Source organism: Centruroides vittatus, unplaced genomic scaffold (assembly GCF_030686945.1).
Source record: "Centruroides vittatus isolate TY-2023 unplaced genomic scaffold, ASM3068694v2 contig_361, whole genome shotgun sequence".
Classification (NCBI taxonomy): domain Eukaryota; kingdom Metazoa; phylum Arthropoda; class Arachnida; order Scorpiones; family Buthidae; genus Centruroides; species Centruroides vittatus.
This window is the reverse complement of record NW_027122185.1, coordinates 1714367-1736415: the sequence shown is the minus strand read 5'-3', so window position 1 is coordinate 1736415 and position 22049 is coordinate 1714367. Positions and strand designations below refer to the sequence as shown.

Below are 22049 nucleotides of genomic sequence, written 5' to 3'. Positions count from 1 at the left end.
AGTGTTGGTGAAAATATTTTACAGCGTGTTCTGGATACCCAAGGGGTCCAAAAATGTCCTATCGACATAGCCCTTCAAATGCATTGTTTTAGTGCTAGAAGTGGTAAAAATTTAGATTATTACTTGTTAAAATGATGCTTTGTAGGACTGCTAAACTCTATGAAAAGCCAGTCCAGAAATGCCAATGAAATAACGTTTTTATAAAAACGTAAAGTTCTGAAAGTAAGAAACCGAAGAGCAACAAAATTGAGATTTTGCTGCTCCGGGTTTTCCTTAAAGCTTAGCGGTGCTACTCCGAACTTTTACACCTTCTAACGCTATAACAGTATGTTTGAATGGCTATGTCTATCGGATATTTTTGGATTGGAACACGCTATACAAATATTGCCACTACTTCGCGAAACAACCTGTATACATAGCGTATTGAGTAATATCGGTTAACAACATTCCATCCGCTTAACTGCTAAAATTAAGCACAATGTTGCAATTAATATTAGCAATTTATTATTTTAAATGTTAATAACGAACAAATGAAATTATTTCTTTCAGAAAATTCAGAGGTTTTTCCAAGGAGTTTAAAAAATTTTCAGCAGGTTTATAAAATTTCACTTGGCAACAGAATACAGTATATGCAATTACTACATGTTCTTTTATCATACAATTGTATGAAGGATTTTTGCTTATAAAATGCCAAAATCTAAATGAATAATTATGATCAAATATTGAGTATCAAGAAAGTGATAATGAAATTGATAAAAAATATTTCAGTACAGCATGTTCCTATTTCAAAAGATTTTTTTGAAAGTGTTAATTGAATTATTCAAACAGAAAAAAACATTTAAAACCCGCATTTACTTATGTTGATAATAGACGAATACAGTCAAACTTCGATTTTTGGACTTAATTCGTTACTAAAAGTTGTTCGAAAATCTATTTATTCTCAACACGAAACAAATTTTTCCATATGAAACAATATAATATGGATTAATCCGTCCCCGACACCCAAAACTGTCTTTTTGTAAATTTTATAAACTGTATTTCATGCTTAAAAATGATCACAAATGCAATAATAATATTATATATAATATACTACTATTTTTACCTATATCTATATCCATTATATCGTAGGTCAATCAGACTTATGAAGAACAAAAAATATGGAATTTTAAATGAGTGCATTGATTTGGAAAACACAATATACCAAAGAAATCCAGAATGGTTAAAAGAGATCAACGGTAGAACAGTAAAGCTTACAGAAAGGGTTGAAAATACCTTGGAAAGGAAATATTGCAGAAAGATGGCATGGATTATAAAGAAACAGGCTCCCAAAGGGCAAATACGAGATATAAAGCCATACATCCTATGGGACCAGATTGAGGTACCAAAAGAGGTAGAGAAGGTGTTAAAGAATGGGCCCAATTATGTTCCTGGTGACAAAAGCGAATGGGAAACTGCAATAGCTGAACTGGAAAGAGGGATGACCGGCCTTAACGAGGTTGAAAGAGATTATTTCAGATGGAAAATGGCATTTAGAAAAAAGAAAGAGGAACTAAAAATGAAGGGAAAAGAAAGATTAAATATGAAGTTTACAAAGGAATGGATGGCAAGAGAGCAGCTAGTGTTAACAAAAGCGGATAAGACTAAACAAATGGTAATTATGAAAAGAGAAAGGTATAATGAAGCCATCAAGGATTATATTAGGAAGACGGAATGTGATATTGTGGATGAAAAGATTGTAACGGCAACGAACAACAAGGTTAAGCGGCTTGAAAGAACACCACTCTCAACGTACCTGCCATTCTTAAAAAGATCGCATAATCCTAACCCCCGAATGCCACGAATATTTGCGTTCGCGAAAACACATAAGGAGGGCAAGGAGATTCGGCCGGTAGTTGAAAAATGCAATGCACCAACCTTTATACTGGAGAAGAGATTAAAAAAGTACATATATGAGGAGATGGTGGAAAATATGTATGTAGCGAATGATCCGAATAAGGTAGTAAAGGAGTTGCAGGAGTTGGCTTTAATGAACGATGAGGTGGGGACGGTAATGGATTATGAAAGCATGTACCCGTCCGTGAATCTAACATCATGCTTCAATGCCCTTACTGAATTTTTGATAGAGCATAATCCAGGGTTGGCGGCGCATGTTGAGGACTTGAATGGACTTGCGGATTTGATGTGCTATCAATCATTTTTTGGATTTGATGGGGTGACATACAAGCAAAAGAAAGGTGTCCCGATGGGAAGTCCCATGTCGGGACTCCTATGCGAGTTAGTAGTACGTCAACTAGAAAAAGATATCCTAAGATCATTTGAGGAGTACATTGTAATGTACAAAAGATATGTGGATGACGTATTGATAATTTGGAAAGATGAACGAAAGATTGGAGATTTTTTAATTGCTATGAATGACAATCCGCATGGGTTACAGCTAAAAATGGAACAAAAAAGCCGTACGCAGCTCCATTTTCTGGACATAAATATAAAATTTAGAAGGGGAGATATACAAACTTCAGTATATTTAAAACCAACGCTTGCGCCCCTATATATACCGGCGTGGTCTAATGATCCGTTCAAATATAAGATGGCAGCGTTTAAAGCGCTTATTAAAAGGGCGTACGTATATTGCACAGATGTACGAGATCAAATTAAGGAGATTGACAGAATTAAAAAAGTGGCAAAACAGTTGGGTTATAAAGAGAACGTAATAGAAGGGTTACTTAAGAGTTACAAACAGCATAGACACAGAGGATTTAATAGAGAGGATCGGATCAGCAAGTTCACGTACGACAGAAAAATGGAAGGAGTGATAGAAGAGTTATGTAGATATAAAGGCACAAAAATGATTTATAAAAGAGCACCAAGCATATACAGATTACTTAGAAATGATAAGGGCGCAATGAGAATGCAGGATAGGGCGGGAGTTTATAAGATTCCATTTGAGAATGAGCAATTAGCGTTAACAAAAGAATATATTGGAGTAACTTGACGTAATTTGGCAACACGTATAAAAGAACACAAATATGATGTAAAAAAAGGGCACAATAACACCATTTTGGCCATCATGGGACAAGAGGAAGGAGCGAACGTAAAATGGGATGAAGCGAGAATAGTAAAGGCAGTCCATTCCCCGACGATTGCGTTAGGGATGGAAAAAGTAGAAATATATAAGAGTAAGGTGGAAAACAAATGTTTAAATGCAAAAGACGCAAATAATCTTCCAACAGCATGGAAATACGTAATAGAAAAAGAAATGGGATTAAAAAACCCGTAGAAAGGACAGGGCAGCTTTAACTAGTTTAATCTACTTTTGATACAATATTTATTTATTTAATTATTTATTTATTTTATGTTTGTTAATTAATAATGTTTTTAATGTGTTTGTAGTTGGTTTAATCTGTTATTATTTAAACCGTTTAAATTTTTGAAAATTCGAAACGTTTTAATATCGCGAGCATTCGAAGGCTATATATTCGAATGTGAAAATGGAATAAATGTTTTTTCCTGATGATGACCTATAAAAATTAGGTTGAAAACGTTTGAAAATAAAGATATCAGTAAGCTCAGCAAGTAATTAGGTGTTTGTGTATTATTGTTGGTAATTCTCCTGAGGAAGTAAGGATTGATTTTTTTCTGGTTATTTGCTAGCATATGTGTTCTTTTATCGTGTAAGTGAATAAACAATTTAATGTTAATAAATACAACGGCCAGGACAATAACAAAATATAAAAATATTTACAAATTAGAAGAAACTATAAAAGTCTTCATATTCTGTCCTTCACACATCAAAAATATAAAGATTTTTATAGTTTAACGCTGCTTATTTTCATATTTAGTGCTAGAATACATGACAAAATTTTATAAATTCTGAGACTCTCAACGACTGAACAGACTACTTTTTAGGTTTTCATATTTTTCACGCTCGTTACACTTTAGTGACTTTATAGGGAATAGGAGGAATTTGACAAAGCGTCTGAGTGGCCGTGATCGTCTAGTGGTTAGGACATTGCGTTGTGGCCGCAATAACTCAGGTTCGAATCCTGGTCACGGCACTTTTTTACTCAGTTAATATTAACAATTTATTATTTTAAACGTTAATAACCAACAAATAAAACTGTTTGTTATACGATAGAAATCGATTTATGAAATACTGTATGTAGAAACAGATTACTGTATTTGTGAAAGCCTTACTGTCCTTAATTCGAATATTATTGTTAATTGTCTACTTGGACTTTACTTATTAATAGGACTTTATACTGGTGTTTAAGCACCAGTATAAAGTCCTATTAATAAGTAAAGTCTAAGTAGACAAGTAACAATAATATAGATTACTGTGTTCTTTGTATAGGCTATTATAAATTACATTTCTATCGATCCAATAATAAACAGGTTTAATTGTTCGTTATCATTTTAAAATAATAAATTGTTAATATTAACTGAGTAAAAAAGTGCCGTGACCAGGATTCGAACCTGGGTTATTGCGGCCACAACGCAATGTCCTAACCACTAGACGATCACGGCCACTCAGACGCTTTGTCAAATTCCTCCTATTCCCTATAAAGTCACTAAAGTGTAACGAGCGTGAAAAATATGAAAACCTAAAAAGTAGTCTGTTCAGTCGTTGAGAGTCTCAGAATTTATAAAATTTTGTCATGTATTCTAGCACTAAATATGAAAATAAGCAGCGTTAAACTATAAAAATCTTTATATTTTTGATGTGTGAAGGACAGAATATGAAGACTTTTATAGTTTCTTCTAATTTGTAAATATTTTTATATTTTGTTATTGTCCTGGCCGTTGTATTTATTAACATTAAATTGTTTATTCACTTACACGATAAAAAACACGTATGCTAGCAAACGACCGGAAAAAATCTGAATAGTGAAAAAAAAATTAGACATTATTAATCTAATTAAAAAAAATTAAATTACAGATATTTCTTGCTTAACGCGGAATTTGATTAAAGCGCGAAATTAATTGCAGCGATCTGTTTATATACGCGGCAGAAGTTTTAATTAACGCGGCTTTATTAACTGTTTGCACTTAATATCGATATCGTATTTGGTTAACGCGATTTTTATTTACGCGGTAGCATCGAGGGATTAGTTAACCGCGTTAATCAAGGGATATGGGATATTAATGTAAACAGTTTTAACAATATTTGTCTTATTATGAAAATAAGTAAATGCGAGGTTAATGTGTTTTTCTCGTTTGAATAACTGAATGAGCGCAAAAAATATTTCGAAATAGGAACGCGTTGTGTCGTCATATTGTTTATCAATTACACCATCACTTTTTGATCCTTAATATTTGCTCAATATTCCCAATAGTTTCTAAGTTAGATCTGGTATTTAAAAAACAAAAATCCTTAATACAATTGTATGATAAAAGAACATGTAGTATTTGCATATACTGTGTTCTGTTGCTAAGTGAAATTTTATAAACCTGCTGAGAAACCTTTCTAACTTCCTGAAAACACAAGTTTTACGTATGAAACTGGATTTAACTTATTTGCTCACATTCCGTTGAAATTTTCTAAAAGAAATAATAATAATTCTTGCAGTTAAGCAGAAGAAACAATAGAGAGGTTGCTACCGAAGTATTCATCTCTAAAACGTGAACGTCGGACGTTCAGCGCCGCCTTCCTGTAAGCCTAGAAATTTGAATCGTGCTCCACGTTCCAAACGCCATTGTCAAACTTCTAGGCTTACGGGAAGGCGGCGCTGAACGTCCGAAGTTCACGTTTTAGAGATGAATACTTCGGCAGCAATCTCTCTATTATCGTATTGAAAGTTACTCTCTATCTTCTGTCTCCTATATTAGTCTAAACTTTAATCTCTTCTAATGCTAAAACAATGTATTAGAACGGCTATGTTTATAAGAAACGGCTGGAGGTTTTGCGGGCATAGAGAAACAGTTATTAGTGAGTCCCAAAATGTCTCCAATACTAACAATGTGGTGTCCTGTATTTGCCACCGCCTTTTAAAACAGAGAGAATCAGTATACATTTAATTAAAATACTTCCCTTATTAATACTGTACATCTCTGAAACATTTAAAATTCTCTTAGAAATTTGAGACTGCGGGGCCTTAGTCTCAGGCTCGAAGAACCGATTTCTGAGCCAGCCTTGTGTTTACAGGACATTTTCGGATCATCCAGGCCTCTAGAACACGCCGTAAAAATATTACCAATATATCGCGGAACACCTTATACTTCAAATTCAGAAACGGTTCAACCGGATACCTTTTAAGAGAATATTCACTAAAGTATAGGTTTCTGTTGAGATGCCAAAGACTGGTAACACTAAGATGGCCTTTTAATCATAATCTTCAGTTCCTCACATGGATTCGAATTCGATTCCCCAAAGCGGTAAGCTGCCGCGTTAAACGGGTCTTCAAACTGATCACACTAATAAACAGTTCTATTTGAAATTGTTTACTAAACATTATTTCAATCTATCAATTCTGATAATAATTTTTATTAAAATATTTTAAATGTAATCGGATGTAACGGATTCTTTTTCAGTGAATTCATTATTGAATTACGTTTTCTTCATTTTAATTTGTGTAGCTTAATTTATTTCTTATAAAATAATTTCTGCTTTAGTTTGATTTAAATTATTTAAACATTAGTAAACTGGGTTTCTGATTAAAGTGATAAATTTCTTTACAACTGAATCTAAAACAGATGAAAGATCTTCAATGCCTTTCTTTCTTCTTTTAATTCGTTTCTATAGAATAAAATAGCTTTTGGTATTATTTTTTCTTTGATGTATTGTCCAATTTTGAAATCAAACATCATCATTTCTTTAATATCATCATCATCATAATGCTCGAATGTTGAAAGATTACAGAAAAAATTAAAAAATGATGGCGCTGATATTTCTTCATTTATAAGCTCGTTTAAACTTTTTGAGGTGTTCTTTTTGTTATCCTTCCAGTCAATTATACATCCATTGCAACTCACGTATTCTGGTCCATCGAAAAAGAAAGGATCTTCATGATTCAAATCGCATTTCACCTCATATTCTTTAGTCAAAATATTGTTGAAGAAGTAATCATTCGGACTGAAATGAAATTCTAGAATGAAACTATTGGGCTTTTCTTCATTGTATCTTACACTGATGTCTATAAGATGCTTCAAGATAAATTTATCTTCTTGAGAGATCAGCTCTTTTATATCAGAATTCAGCAGAACTTTCAACCAGAAATCAGGCACGCCTTGATGAGAATTATCTTCATTTGAGGATGCATTACTTGTGCTTTCTTTCAACAAATCAAAGGTACTTTCTGTTTCTCTAGAATATTTGGAATTCAGATTATTCCCTTTTGAAGTTCCTTTGTGTTCAAGTTCTGTCGATCCGTTAACAATTTCATATCTCTTCTTGAACGTTGGTTCATAGAGTTGTGAAAAATTTCAAATTTAAACAATGTAATTCTTTAAAACGTTGCATCTCTTGATGAAAATAATCCATTTGTAATTTAAGTAAGGCATTGAGTTTTTCTTTCATTTTTGGGCTCTTTTTCTTATAAATATTACCACAAAATTTAATATAGTTATAAGAAGGATCAAGTTTTAAATCCGAAAATTTTATATTTACTCTAGGCTTTATATCTTCGTTTATTATTTCCATTACTAGATGTGTAATAACTGTTACCAGCAATAAGTATTTTTCGGATTGTAATGATATTGTAGCGACTGTATTGTTACGTTAGGGATTTTTATAACAACAATATAAATTTATAAATTTTTCCATGAATATTATGTTATAAAATGAATGGTTTAGTTTTAAAGTGAGCTAAGATCACTTTAAAACTGAACACTGTTTTAGAGGTTAGTGAGTTGCTTAGGAATTATTATTTTAATTTAGTTTAAAAAGAAATCAAACTACACTGGGATATTATGTATATTTAATGTAATGCATTATCTTTCCAAATGTAAAAAAATACACGTAAATTAAATAAAATATAGATTATTAAAAATTATAATATGGACTTAGTTCACATTAGAGTTGAAACCTCTAATTAATAGTATAAACAATAGATTTAATAATAATAATGTGAAATGTTTTAGTTCACCAGATGGCACTTGAAAGATAGTATTTTTTAACGTTTTCAATTTTGTGGTTTCTAATAAGGCATTTTTAGCAAGCCCTTGTGGGTTCGGCCAGCCCACAATGAAGTCGAGTGATGAAGCCCAACATATCGGGATGAACTTGGAAGGTATATAAGTTACAAAGTCTTCATTAGGTAATGTCCTTTTTGGGTGACACGTAGTCGTAGTAGAAATACAGTTTTTAACGGCGCTCTCAGACCATATAAAAGGGGGCACAAACCACGAAAAAGGGCATCCTACATTATGCTAAAAGCTTCAAATTATGATTCAATGTCGTTCAGCGCTGTCACAAGGTGGCACTGGTTGCAATCGAAGCTATCATAACTTGGCCTTGAAAACAAGGATCATTCCTTGTTTTCAAGGTCAACTTTTGGTCCACATGTGACGAAGTTGCATGGGACAATGGACAACTATCGTTCATTAATTTCTTTTATATTTGCAGAATATACTATAATTCGTGAATTTTCTGTCGTTTGTTGATAATGGAATACGTGCCCCAAATATTCTAATGTACGGGGGCTCTTGATAATTTTATGTAGCTCTAATAAACGTTTTAAGTGAATTAAAGAGCGAATTGCCCTGTAAAGCGCCTATGATAGAGTTGGATAAGTATGCCAATGATATAGCCCGTTTCATTTAAAATTGATTATGTTTGCTTATTCAGCTGTATTACATCCGCTTTACAGGCAACGCTCTACTGTCTCTTTAAAATTCGCTAATGATAAAAATAACATAATACTATACTTTGATATCAATATTTCAATTAAGAATCATTAAACGTAAGAATTATGTCAATACATTTTCTACCCAACGAGAAAATAAATAAGTAATGATATATTGTATTATTTGTGCAAATATATATATGTGTTTGCATAGTTAAAAATTATTAACCTTTTCTATCCAAGGATTTTCTGATGAATAAAAAATGATGAAAGAAGAAAGCAACTAAGCAAAATAATATAAGGTAGCCTAATCTGTATCGGTTGTTTATTAAGTTTCGGCGACGTAACACTTGGGTGATCTGCATAGGGAGAATGCCTTCCGGGAGGTCTTTTTTAATGGTAACTGACTTCCTATTCAGGCGTTACACGCGTGGAGAAAATCCGGAAAAGTCTACGTGACCAGCCCCTCCTTGAGAGGCGCGAACCCACAACCAGTGTTCAGGGAACGGAACCGCTTGGCCACTGGTGGGCCGTCTGTATATGAAATTTCAGATTTAGAAAATAATTTCCAAATTGCATGTTTTCGGATTAGAAAAAAATCTATTTTAAACATATAAGCTTCATCAATTATCTAAAATAGATTGCTTCCCTATATTTTAAGATTTCAGAAAAAACATAAATGACTATAAATAACTTTAACATGAGGCATGATTAATGAATATTAATTATTAATTAAATCAATTCATTATCTTCATTCAAGCTATCGATTAGGAAAATAAATCAAGTGTTAAATGAGTTGTAACATTATAATTAGAATTTTTTTTTTTTTTAATGTTTTAAAATTTACTATTAAAACTTCCAGATTGTTTTATAAAGTAATGTGTAAACACGAATTACAATTCCTTTTTTTAGTACAAATCCTTTCCAAGAAAACATTTTTTGTACATGTTATAATTTTATTATAAGGATGTGATTATTCATAATTAATAATCACATCCGGGTCTATGTATGAATATCTAAAAATAGATACATTCCGAAAACGTCATGGATAAATTTTTTCAAATTTATATAGAAGAATAGTATGTAAAAACAGATCACTGTATTCTTTGTATACCGTATTGTAAATCACATTTCTATCGATCCAATAATAAACAGTTTTAATTGTTCGTTATCATTTTAAAATAATAAATTGTTAATATTAACTGAAAAAAAAGTGCCGTGACCAGGATTCGAACCTGGGTTATTGCGGCCACAACGCAATGTCCTAACCACTAGACGATCACGGCCACTCAGACACTTCCTTAGATTACTCTCAGTCACTATAAATATCTAAAGTCACTGAAGTGTAAGGAGCTTGAAAAAAAATGTGTAAACGTAAAAGTAGTCTAATTATTACGCCTTTGTGTCCTCTATCGTAATTTAAAATTTATCTTGTATAGTAGTACTTTTTTTTTATCAATTAATAGGACTTATTATACTGGAATTATGGATGCAGATATTTAGTCTTACAGATCAGAAATAAAAAATATTATTTCTGATCTGTAAGACTAAATATCTGCATCCATAATTCCAGTATAATAAGTCCTATTGATTGATTAAAAAAAAGTACTAGTATACAAGATAAATTTTAAAGTAAAAGTAGTCTGTTCTGTCGTTGAGAATCTCAGAATTTATAATGTTTTGTCGGTTATTCCTGTAATAAATATAAAAATAAGCGGCATTAAACTATAAAAGTCTTTATACTTCTGATGTGTGAAGGAGAGAATATATAGTTTCTTCAAATTTGTGGATTTATATCTATAATCGAGACGAGTTGACAATAATAATAACAATAATCAGCGCTGAGCCCAAACGGTTAGGAGTTGAAAGTTGAAATTTGGTACACAGTTAGGGTACGTCACGAGAACACACATTAAGAAGGGATTTTTCGAAATTCCTCCCCACGGGGGAGAGGGACAGGAATAAGGCTTAACACTTCCATCAACAATGGAAGTGTTACGTAACAAAGGAAGTGTTTAAGTAACAATGGAAGTGTTTAAGTAACAATAGAAGCGTTACGTAACAATGGAATTGTCAACAATAAAAGTGTTACGTAACAATAGAACTATCAACAATGAAATTGTTAAGAGAAAGCGACGTGCAAGACGTAGATGCAGTTTTTTTGTTTTTGCGGGAAATCGAATACATTTTTAGACCCATCTAAAAATTCTGTAATTAGTCTGGAAACAGGGGGACCTAATTCTTGCATTCTGTGAAAACGGGTAAGATTGGCTATAATGTAATAATCTTAATCTTCACTATCGTTAATTTTGCCCGGGCAACGCCGGGCCCACCCGCTAGTATTCTTATATTTTGTTATTGTCCTGGCCGTTGTATTTATTAACATTAAATAGTTTATTCTCCATTTACACGATAAAAGAACACGGAATATACAGCTTCGTCATATTAACTTCACTATTACTTTAATAAACTTCCGTTTTGAAAAACCACCTTGCTACCGTTACAGGCAAATTCAATAATATTCTTAAGGCTATAGCAACATTAGGAGCATTGTTATTTTCAATAATGTAACGAAATACTTCAATTGGTAGTATATTTTCTAGTACTAATTTGGATATTACTTTCAGTTCATGACTTAGGCCAATGGGATGAATGTCTCCATTTTCTTCACTTGTTAAAACCCCTTCTTTTTTTCAGTTAAATCTATTGCATTAAATAGAAGAAGGGTAACTAATACTTTAAAATATTACTTTACCTTTTTAATTTTATTAAAAACTAATTTTTAAAATCATTTATGAAGTTTTTAAAAGTTTTAATTAAAAATTAAGCAAGCATTAAGTATGATATGAGAGAAGTGAGATGAAGCCAGAATCAGTCATAAATGAAGAGCAAACACCTCTTGGCCATAAAAAAACTTACGAATAAAATGAATAAAAACACATAAAAATATATATTTTTTTCAGTTTATATTTGTTATTTTTTTTTTTACATAAAAAATTTAATTTTGAATCCTTTCTGTATCTGGGGGTCCGGATCAAATGACTCTATTACCCTTCTCTGTATCTAGGTCTAGCATTAAGATATTTATAGGTTCCTTATAAATAACCTTTGAGAGAGTTATAATCTTTCCTCTAAACTTATTTATTTATTTGTTTTTAAAAAAAAATTATTCCCCTTTGATCATGCTTCAGTCGTGAACTCTAAAATGACATTAAAAATTGTGACGTCAAAGACTGAACAAATGACGCATAATTTTGACCCAAAAGTTTATCTTGAGACAAAACAAAATAAATAAAATATTATTTTATTTATAAATGTCTTTCATTGTTCATTTTCTGGAAATTATATTTCCTTAAATTACTTTGATTTCATAATTTCTTGTTATCAGTGTGATTATATACACTAATTAATTTTTTAATTTTATATTATTTTTCGATAGAAACTTTTATCGGTATATCTATAAAATATAATAAAAAATATAAATTATTTTAAGAAAGATTACTGAGAAATTTTAAACTAATATTTATAGATTAATTATTGGTTTTCATAAAATATTGTATATTTTAATGGAAATAATAAAATTTTTAAAATCATCATTAAATAAATCATTAGGGCCTACATATTCTTTAATTGGTAAAAATTTGAATTTTTTTTTTTTTTTCAATTCAAAGTTCAACCAATTTATAATATAAATTGCCAGCTATTTAAAAATTTCTCATTTTGCAACTTTGCACACAATTCATAAATAAATGCTTATAAAGCAGTTATATTAAAAATTCCAATGCAAAAAAAAAAAAAATAAATTCTAAAATTAGATGTGATTTTTAATAAATAAACGGAAATATTTTAAAATCTATATATTATTTTATTGGGAATTTCCAGGCATATAGGAGCTTATTCATTATTATACAACTCAGATTGTTCTGAATTTTATAATTATCTTATCATATATTATACTAAGACAAGAACTTCCTGAGAAATAAGTTTCGCTTCAACTTACTATTTTATCCTGATTTTTTCAACTTATAAATCATTATTATTATAATTCTTTGAAAGAAATTAAACTGTTAATCACAAATATTAACATTAACATTAATCATTCGTATTTACGATTTTAACATCTGATTAATAACTGAATATCATATCAATTTATTGATAATTTCTCTTTACATGATATTCCTCATGTATTAATCATGATAATTAATTACATTGTAACATTTGTAAATACATTTATTGTAAGGTATTAATTTTTCTAATGTTATTACTAATAATTATCGAATTTAATCTGATAGAACCACTATATATTATATATAGGACAAAACAGAGGAGGACCGATACATCCAGCTATTCGGCCAGGAATTGTGAAGGAATTTACACATACGATAATGATATAAAATGAAAATTTCTGTTTTTAAATGGTAAAAAGTTTATTTTTATTGATTTTTTAAAATTTATTTTGCAGCATTACAGAATATTTCTTTGTCCTTGTAGCGTTACAAGGTAACGTTTACCGTTTACAGTTGCCTCTTCAAGAAAAGAATGAACCAAAATAAGTGTCAGATATTCATTGTGCATAGTTATTATATACATACTCGTACATCTAAAGTTTTTACCGTTTAAATTTAAACATAGGCTTCATAAATATCTTTCATTTATTCAGTTCAAGCGACTATTTCTCATAAAATAGCCTATATACCTTATATGTAATAAAATTACATTATATATGTATATAAAGCCGGATGATGAGGGATGAGTTCCAACATATTCGGGCGATGAAAATTTCTGAGGAACCAACTCGGACTTCAGTCATGTGTCCCCGGAATAGTAATTAATGTAGATATCAGCTTATTAGCCGACGTCTACATTACATTATTAAAAATAAATGCAAAAATATATATATTTTTAAAATGAGAAACAAATTTAAAGTTTACCATTTAAAATTAAAAACAAAAATAAGTTTATGTTTTAAAATTAGCTTGTAGTTAATCAAGGAGCAAACACGATAACGTTATTATCTCGTTTAGTTTATTAATTTCTCTATTTTCAAGCATCTTATATTTATCCAATAAATTATTTTAAATTATTGTATATTTTATCTGATCTGTATATATGTATGTACGCATGTATGCAAGTTCAGTAATATACATTATTTAACCTATATAATATACATTACATTATATCAGATTCTATTATTAAAATCATTAGGATAATTTCTCAAAATATTGTAACTAATATAGTATTTAAGCAATGATAATGCTTACTTGTTAGCGGCATATTTAATTCACTTCATTAGGGACATTAGAATAAGTTTGTGTGCTAATTTTTTATAGATAGGTCCAGAGGCAGGATTATCAGGGAACACATACGTTAAGACCTTTCTCACGTAGGGTCTTAAGCATATATTAAGGTCACTTAGTTTATAGAGCCCTTTTAATTATTTATTATAATTAAAACAAATATAGTTCGAAAAACTTATTTATGCTAATATTAGTATTGAAAATCGTAATTTTGTTCATCAGTATATGCTGTCAAAGAGCACAAATATATATATACACGCAATATATTTATATATAAATGGTTGTACCAAGTAAATCTACGATATAACTGTGAAAAAATTTAAAAAGACTTATAGAGATATTTCAGAAAGGATAGGAATTTTTATTTCTTGTAATATTTTATTTATTTATTTTTAATTTTAGGTTAAAGATCCTCTCCTCTACCTCTCTCCGAATATGCCACTGATATAGTTTATATTGTTTATTATTTAATTTCGTGTTTATTACAGTTTCATCATTTTTATATAATTCTAATTATTATAATAAAATCTGTACCATTCACGAAATAAAATAACTTTTCTATCATAAATTTTTATTATCTTTGTATAATCTGTTTACTAAATATTAAAGTAAAGTGAGTGATACTTGAATATCAGAAATTCAAGGATTTCAGACTGTTTAGTCTACTGGAACAGATTAATTCTTATATTAATAATATTTAAAATGAACTAAGAACTATTCTATTTTTTAATAAATTTATAAATATATTTTTTATAAATGTATATCTATAAATTACTTCCCATTTTCTTAAATTAGAATATAGCATAAAATTAAGTTTATTACTATAATAATTATTTATATATATATTGACGATGCACTTGATATTTTTCAAGTAGATGTTTATATATTTCCAAGATATAATTAATAAATAAATTAAATAATATTAAATTAGTTTAATTAAATTATAAATATGAATATTCTACACAGTAATAATATAATAATTTATTAATAATTCTTAAAATAATATTAATAAATCTAGAAACACATTTCTTTAATACAAATATTTTAGCTGTAAATAAGGCAAAATTTTGAAACTCGATATTTACAGATCAGACTTTGGTTACTTTCAAATAGATAAGAGTAAGTTTTTTCCCTTCTTTCCTTATGTTTAATTTTAGTATTTGATATATATATATATTTTTTTTTTTTTCTTTTTCATAAATCTATAAACACATCTAAGCAACTATCCTACATTTTAACGTTTCCTAGGGATCTCAAGATCTTAAAAATATCCTAAAATTCTTGCCCTACATTTAACGTTTTGTTTTTAATCCAACATTTTTTAAATTCCTTATTATAATAATTTAATTTAATTATTAAATATTTAAGTACTTAACTTACATTCCTTACTACTGACTTTTCTAAAATAAATTTGAATCAAATAAAATATTACATTAAAAAATTTGATCTGATCTGTGCTTTATATATTAATCTACTTTATTATTTGATTTTTCTGTTTGAAAAGTTTAAATTTTAATTTTAATTTATTATTTTTCTCCTTTTTTTTATACAAGAAATCCACGAATCTTTTCGATGCTAGACGTCTGTACAATAAAAAATCTTTAAAGGAAAATATTAAATATTCTTTTCTGCTTGTTTCACAGTATTTTAAGTAAAACAGATACGTAAATTTTAACATGAAAATATAATTAATTAATGCTTCTATTCGTCTAATCTTGGATAGAAACAGGATATATCGATTTCTTATCGACTAAATGCCCTTCAAGAAATCGCAGAAAAATAATTATTTAATTTTTAAATTTAATAAATTAATCTATAATACATATCTAAGGTCTTAAAACAACATTTTCTAAACAAATTCGTAGGTCCATAGACTAGGCATTTTGAAAAAAAAAAAAAAAAAAAAAAAATGCTTAGTCTATGTAACTACTCATTTTTTAATTTTTAAAAGAATTTTTAATTGCTTTACTATTTATATACATATTTAAATATCTGATTAGTTAATATTGGGAGATAGAAAATTACAAAAATTCAATTTAAATTCTTGAAATTCTACTGAAAATCTTAAAATTTTTATAATTTATAGAACAACTCATTATTAAATTAATGCTAACAAATAAAAATATGAATTTCATACACTAGAATTTGTAAAATATTTATTACGTACGAAAAATAAAGATTAGTTGTAATATAAACAATTTCAAATTCGTTGAAAATAAACACGAATAAAAATGTTAAATATTAAAAATATTACGACATATATCACAAAAGAAATTTCCCCGAAAAACTGGAAAATGTATCGATTTTTCAGAGAAATTTCTTATAAATCTTATAAATAAATGTAAGAAAACGTTCCTAAATTACTTAGATTTATTTAAAAATAAATGTAATTTCTGCCGAAAGAATTAAACTATTTGAAACTATGTTATTCCCGAAAAATAAAAATTCTGTTAAACAACCAATAAGTAATTATCAGATTATCACATGAATACGAAGTTATCAAATCGTCCTTCATATAGAGTACGTCAGCTGATTATTCTCACCATTCTTGCGCGGTCGTTTTGTAGAATTGTTGCCACTCAAGGCTAATCTTTCCTTTCTGCATACAGACTGCCAGGAATCATCCACGCATCTCCCTACTCTACCTAACGATGATTGCAATAATCTTATTCCTTCTAATTACATTTACTTTAGGTCAAACTACTGAAAATGTTACCGAAACCGGTGAGATTGGTATGTATTTTGTTTTTAATTTTAATTATTTATTTTTTAAATCGATCTTTCCTTTAGAACTAAAATTGCATGTAAAAAAAGTAATGGATACAGCACATAATCTCATATACCATAAAATACCCACTGTTGAAACCATATTTTCTATGGATGGAAGTCCTGAATTATTAAGGTATGAGTTAATAGAATTTATAGTTAAATATTTAATGAGTTAATAGAATTTTTTTTAATAAATATAATTGTTTATTTTATAGAATGGAATCAAATCTAAAGACAAAAATAATTCAGGATCTGTTGAATCAGATCGTGGACGTTTGGGCAGAAATGAATGTAAGGATATTAAGAGGATTTTCAGTTTTGAAAAGCCTGCGTGATAAGGCTAAAGAACTTGTTCAGAAAATCGAAAGTATGGGAAGTGGACACCTTTTGAAGAAATTAGAAATTAGGCAAAAACTATCAGACAGAGTTAAAGAACTTCTAGACACAGTAAAGATATTCTTCTGCGCCAATGGTAAATTTTTTATTAATTTACTGTTGAATTTTTTAAAATTTTAATGTTAAACATGTTTCTAATTATAATTCTTTCTTTCTTTTTTTAATTTTATAGAAAATGACCCCGTATTCTTTTTCGCCGAAACTCATTTACGTAACCTTTCCGCCAGGTTAGATAACGAAAATGTGAAGAGGAACCTACTAAAATTGGTATAAATAAATTAAAATATTTTTAATATAAAATTAATTTTTTTTTAAAAGAGTATAACAAGTTTTTATTTGCACATCTGGCATTATTTGCGAGAATAATTTGTTTCCTATATTGCGAGTTGTGAAAGTTATAAGTAGAATAAAATTCTAATTTTTTAATTTAGATTTGCATAAATATAAATAATTAAATATATTTAGATATAGCTTAATTATATGTATTGTTTCTTATAAATTTATGCATTTGATCTAATTAAAAATCAGAAAACAAGATTTCTTAACTTGTTTGTTTGATGTACTGTTAATTGAACTGTCTAGAAATAATGCGACATAGGTCAAAATTGGTGATGATAAGACGTAAATAATTTAAAATTGCTTTAAATTTATTTTACGCTTTTATCTAATTTATATGATATATTTTTTTTTCAAATTATTTTCAAAAATGTTAACTGTTATCTACGTTATTTGCATTTAAAATTCTTATCGTTCTTGACGTAAATAATTTAGTTTTTCTTATAGTTAATATCAATATATAATTATATCAACAAATATAACAAAACTATAAAATAACAAATAACTGTTTTGAAATGAGTTGATTATCACGCAAGAGGAATTTAACTTTATCTGAGAAGATCCAATAAGTATACGAGCAATTACGTATTGTGACATCGTCACAATACTGTGCTGCAATTTTTTTTTATTATCATATTTAAATTTAAAAATAAGCTTTCCTTGTCTGGTCTGGATTTTTATCTATCTAACTCCATTCTCGAGATTAACAAATAACAGACAGACTGATGGACGACAGTGGGAATCTATAGATACGCAATTTGAAAATTGTACCCCCGATAAGCTTCAATTTGACCCGATAATCGATTAAAGAAATGAATTTTTTCAAGAATTTTGGTACCACTGATGGCACTCAAAAATAATTATTGTTATTATATTAAAATTTCATATATACAAAAAGTTGAGTACCATAATTGGTGTGAAAAGTTAAATACAGAGTGATTTTGCAAACAGAACTATGCTATATAATAGTCTATATAAAAAAATCAATAAAGTAGTTCATACGAATTAATAAGAGATGTTTTCATCGAATCAATAACAAGGAAGTGAAACAAAATTTACGTATGTCTAAAGTTCAATTTAAACTAACAGTTGCGGCAGTTTGGGAAATTCCTACTGATAAGAATTTCCCAAATATCTACTGACATAATTGATATGTTTTTTTTATTATTTGAATTATAACAAAGGAAAAGATTTAAGTAGGAAAAATAGTACGAAATCAAACTTATTGCAAATAATTGTTGCAGATTTATTATATTTATTTATTAATAAATAAATAAACACATTAATTTAATTTAGTTTTTAATAAATCAAAATTACAATCAACAATACACAGTGGCACACTTTCTCAAACTCTCGAGACCCTAGACTAGGTCTATGGACTCAAGAATTTGAGGACGTAAACATTCACATTAACAATAACAATAAAATGATGAAAAAACTTTACGTAGAGATAATCCTTAAAGGAATTAGTGGAAATTAAAATCATAAATAGGGACAAAATAAGGCACGTCAGTTGAATAATATTAATATATGAGTATATTTTGCATTCAACAAAATGGAAGTGCTTACAATAGCAGTGCCCCGTGTCCCTTTTGTTCTGGAGCCAGTTATGGCTGTAACACATTGCCAACACCTTTTACCTTTCACTCAAACTATACGTATTGTGTAAGTTATTACCTGTATTTGTGATATGTCTATTATGTTAACAACTTAACTTCTTGCATTTTAAGTTTAGCATAATTTTAGTTAGATTCAACCTGTATAAAACTATTGAATTAAAATTACATTATATATATATATAATTATAGTTATTATATCGATTAATTGATGATTAATTGATTATCGTGGCTTCTTTATAATTTATACGAATCTAAAGATATTTTTATCAGGCAGTCAAGATAATTCAAATCTTAATGCGTACAATAACTATTGACTAGAGCTTGAAATTATTCATTTGTAAAGTATATACAGTATATAATTTATAATCAATAAATTCAAATCTGTTAAAACATTTATATAATACAATATCCTAAATTAATTAATTTATTTGTAATTATTAAATTTCATACAAAATGGCAGCTTAAGTGCTTATTTTTAGTTCAAATTAAACCAAGACGTAAAATATATTGTGATTAAGAAAACAGAAAAATGATTATTATTCAGAAATTAGGAAATCAAATTAATATGGCAGAGTTAAACAGCAGTTCTTTAAGAGAAAAATAAATTAAATATTGATATAAGAATAGTGTAAAATATAGTATTTAAAGAGAATTGAATTGAAAGATTTAACCCCCTTTAAATGATATAATAATAATATATTTTATTAAAGATCCTTTATCTTCTCTTCACACAATGAATCAAAGTAAATCATCATCTTGTTTAACCACGTGGTCTATCTTTATATATACACACACATATATATACAATCTATCATAAATTATAGCTATTTACTATGTTCCAAACTTTACTATAACAGTATATATGTATATATATTCTCTTTATAAATAGTGTAAAAAAAGTTTTATTATGAAAAGTTCCCAAAACAAATTTTAATAAATGTCATTTTTAACTTTGTAAAACTTAATTAACTTCTCGTAGTGTAGTCTAATTCTGTTAATTACCGAAAAACCTTCAGTAAAGGTTATATTTATTAAGTAAATTACAGAATAATTTATCATTCTTCCGATAAATTAATTTAATGACTTTCTTGTTTTCTTTAATTTTAATCTACATATATTAAAGTTTGCTCATAGAAATGATCATTTCATGAAAATTATCTATGTTTTTTCCTTTTAAAAATATGCGTTAATTATATTAATAACTATCCCCAGTGATGTTTTATCTTGAAAAAAAACCAGCCCCCAGCATAGAATTATCAAAAAATGCGCAATCAATTTTACAAAACTTGGAATATTTTCTTGATAAAGTATTTTTATATCTATAATTTTGATACGTAATTTTATATATATTGATTTCTATAATAACAGTTGGAACTTTCTCTTATATTATTTGATAAAACACTATTTGTATATTTAATTAAGATAAGATAATCTTTAACGTAGTAATTCGAAAAAAAAAAAATAAATTACGTAACGTTAATTAAAATTTTATAAATTTTTAGGTATATTACAACAGGATATTTGGTATCGCTAACTTAACGGATTTACAATATTCTTCTACAAGTAAAGAGGAGATACTCGAATTATGGGCTTTAATAACTGCGTGGGGTAAATGGGCTGTATTGGAGCTTATGGTTTCTATAAAAGATCCACTTCAAGATCTGAATACAGAAATAAATCAGGTAATTTTTTAAATATTAAAAAGAAAAATATTAATAATATAATTTTAATAACACTGACAGATTGTTTTTGTATTATTTAGCATATCTCAAGTTTCCGTATACAAGTTGATGATTTATTACAAGAGATTTCAAATATGCTATTGGAAATTCTTTCAAATACAGACAATGAAGATATCGGCGTATTTTTATCAAAGTATTTAAACGGAATCGAAAATACAGATGATATAGCATACAGTTTATGCCAAATATAGTCCCGCTTATGCAAATGTACAGTGTATATTCAGTATTAAAGACCTGAGCGTACATTCTTGTTTTTAGAGTTTTGTTTTCGAACAAAACTGATGCAATATTTATTATACCATATAAATTTGAAAATAAATTAATATTAAGTTTTCATTTTATTTATGAATTTACCATTTATAATCATAATTATTAGAAGCAATTGTTAAAAATCTTTCGATGTTTATAGTTGAAAAATAAGATTAGTTTCTGAAGAATGATCAAGTTAAATGTTAAAACTTTAATACTAATATCAAAACTTGATATTAAAATGAATAATAAAAATTTAAACAACAAATTAGCATAAAATATAATTTTTAAATGACTTTATCCAACAAAAATTGTTAATTATATAATTGAAAATGGATGTATCCATAGTGAAATTTTCATAAAACTGTATACGTATTTGGAAGTGTTTCTGTATGTTTGTGTGTTATAAAAATTAAGGAGGAACTAACTAGAGGGCTTCAAAGAGGCTTAATAGGGTAGCTTTTTTACCAGGAATCTAATAAGTTGCTAAAGTGACACCTCAGTTGAATAAAATTAAAATTTTCGAACTTTGTGACTTTGCTGGTTTCCGAAGGTCAAGACGTGGGCGGGATTTAAAGATATTCTTTTATTATAGTTTTTTAGAGTGTTTCTTTTATTACACAGAACTTTTAATACATATTTTTCTTAATAAATTACTAAAACAGAGTTTGCAAATATCTTTCTTGACACAACTGGCTGTGAGAAATTTTTATACGATATATCATCACACACATCCTTTCCATTTAAAGAGATTGCAATTTCTTGTTCGGCTGAGTTTTTCCATGTCGATCGACAACTCTTAAGACATGGACAAGCCTTTATCTATGTTTTAAACGTTGTCGTAAATCAAATAGAGTTGGA

General features: G+C 28.2%; 2 protein-coding genes, 3 non-coding genes and 1 pseudogene across 6 annotated transcripts; 3 read left to right on the top strand and 3 right to left on the bottom strand.

Annotated features, from left to right (window-relative positions):
• The first annotated feature begins 1141 nt into the window (after positions 1 to 1141).
• On the top strand, positions 1142 to 2992 carry LOC136975037 (uncharacterized). The gene has a single exon (XM_067270027.1). It carries the CDS (start codon positions 1142 to 1144, stop codon positions 2990 to 2992), a length of 1851 nt encoding a protein of 616 aa, XP_067126128.1.
• A 991-nt stretch (positions 2993 to 3983) lies between these two features.
• On the top strand, positions 3984 to 4055 carry TRNAH-GUG (transfer RNA histidin (anticodon GUG)). Its single transcript has one exon. It is a non-coding gene; the product is annotated as a tRNA-His (tRNA).
• A 397-nt stretch (positions 4056 to 4452) lies between these two features.
• On the bottom strand, positions 4453 to 4524 carry TRNAH-GUG (transfer RNA histidin (anticodon GUG)). Its single transcript has one exon. It is a non-coding gene; the product is annotated as a tRNA-His (tRNA).
• Positions 4525 to 6671: 2147 nt separating this feature from the next.
• On the bottom strand, positions 6672 to 7413 carry LOC136975036 (nucleosome assembly protein 1-like 1 pseudogene; annotated as a pseudogene).
• A 2581-nt stretch (positions 7414 to 9994) lies between these two features.
• On the bottom strand, positions 9995 to 10066 carry TRNAH-GUG (transfer RNA histidin (anticodon GUG)). The gene has a single exon. It is a non-coding gene; the product is annotated as a tRNA-His (tRNA).
• Positions 10067 to 16616: 6550 nt separating this feature from the next.
• Positions 16617 to 21184, top strand: LOC136975054 (uncharacterized). 2 transcript variants are annotated; one of them, XM_067270048.1, is made up of 6 exons: positions 16617 to 16801; positions 16868 to 16979; positions 17062 to 17318; positions 17415 to 17509; positions 20700 to 20879; positions 20960 to 21184. In XM_067270048.1, exons 1-6 carry the CDS (start codon positions 16729 to 16731, stop codon positions 21128 to 21130), a joined length of 888 nt encoding a protein of 295 aa, XP_067126149.1. In that variant the 5' UTR covers positions 16617 to 16728; the 3' UTR covers positions 21131 to 21184. The 2 variants fall into 2 exon arrangements, with proteins under 2 accessions (XP_067126149.1, XP_067126148.1); XM_067270047.1 differs by having other exon boundaries at positions 16617 to 16810.
• Positions 21185 to 22049: the final 865 nt, after the last annotated feature.

Excerpts from the sequence above, each read along its gene's own strand:
- LOC136975054 (XM_067270047.1), top strand. The coding sequence starts at position 16,729 with ATGATTGCAATAATCTTATTCCTTCTAATTACATTTACTTTAGGTCAA. Across the intron at positions 16,980-17,061 it reads GGAAGTCCTGAATTATTAAG|AATGGAATCAAATCTAAAGA; the intron begins GTATGAGTTAAT and ends TTTATTTTATAG. Across the intron at positions 17,510-20,699 it reads AGAGGAACCTACTAAAATTG|GTATATTACAACAGGATATT; the intron begins GTATAAATAAAT and ends ATAAATTTTTAG.
- LOC136975037 (XM_067270027.1), top strand. The coding sequence starts at position 1,142 with ATGAAGAACAAAAAATATGGAATTTTAAATGAGTGCATTGATTTGGAA.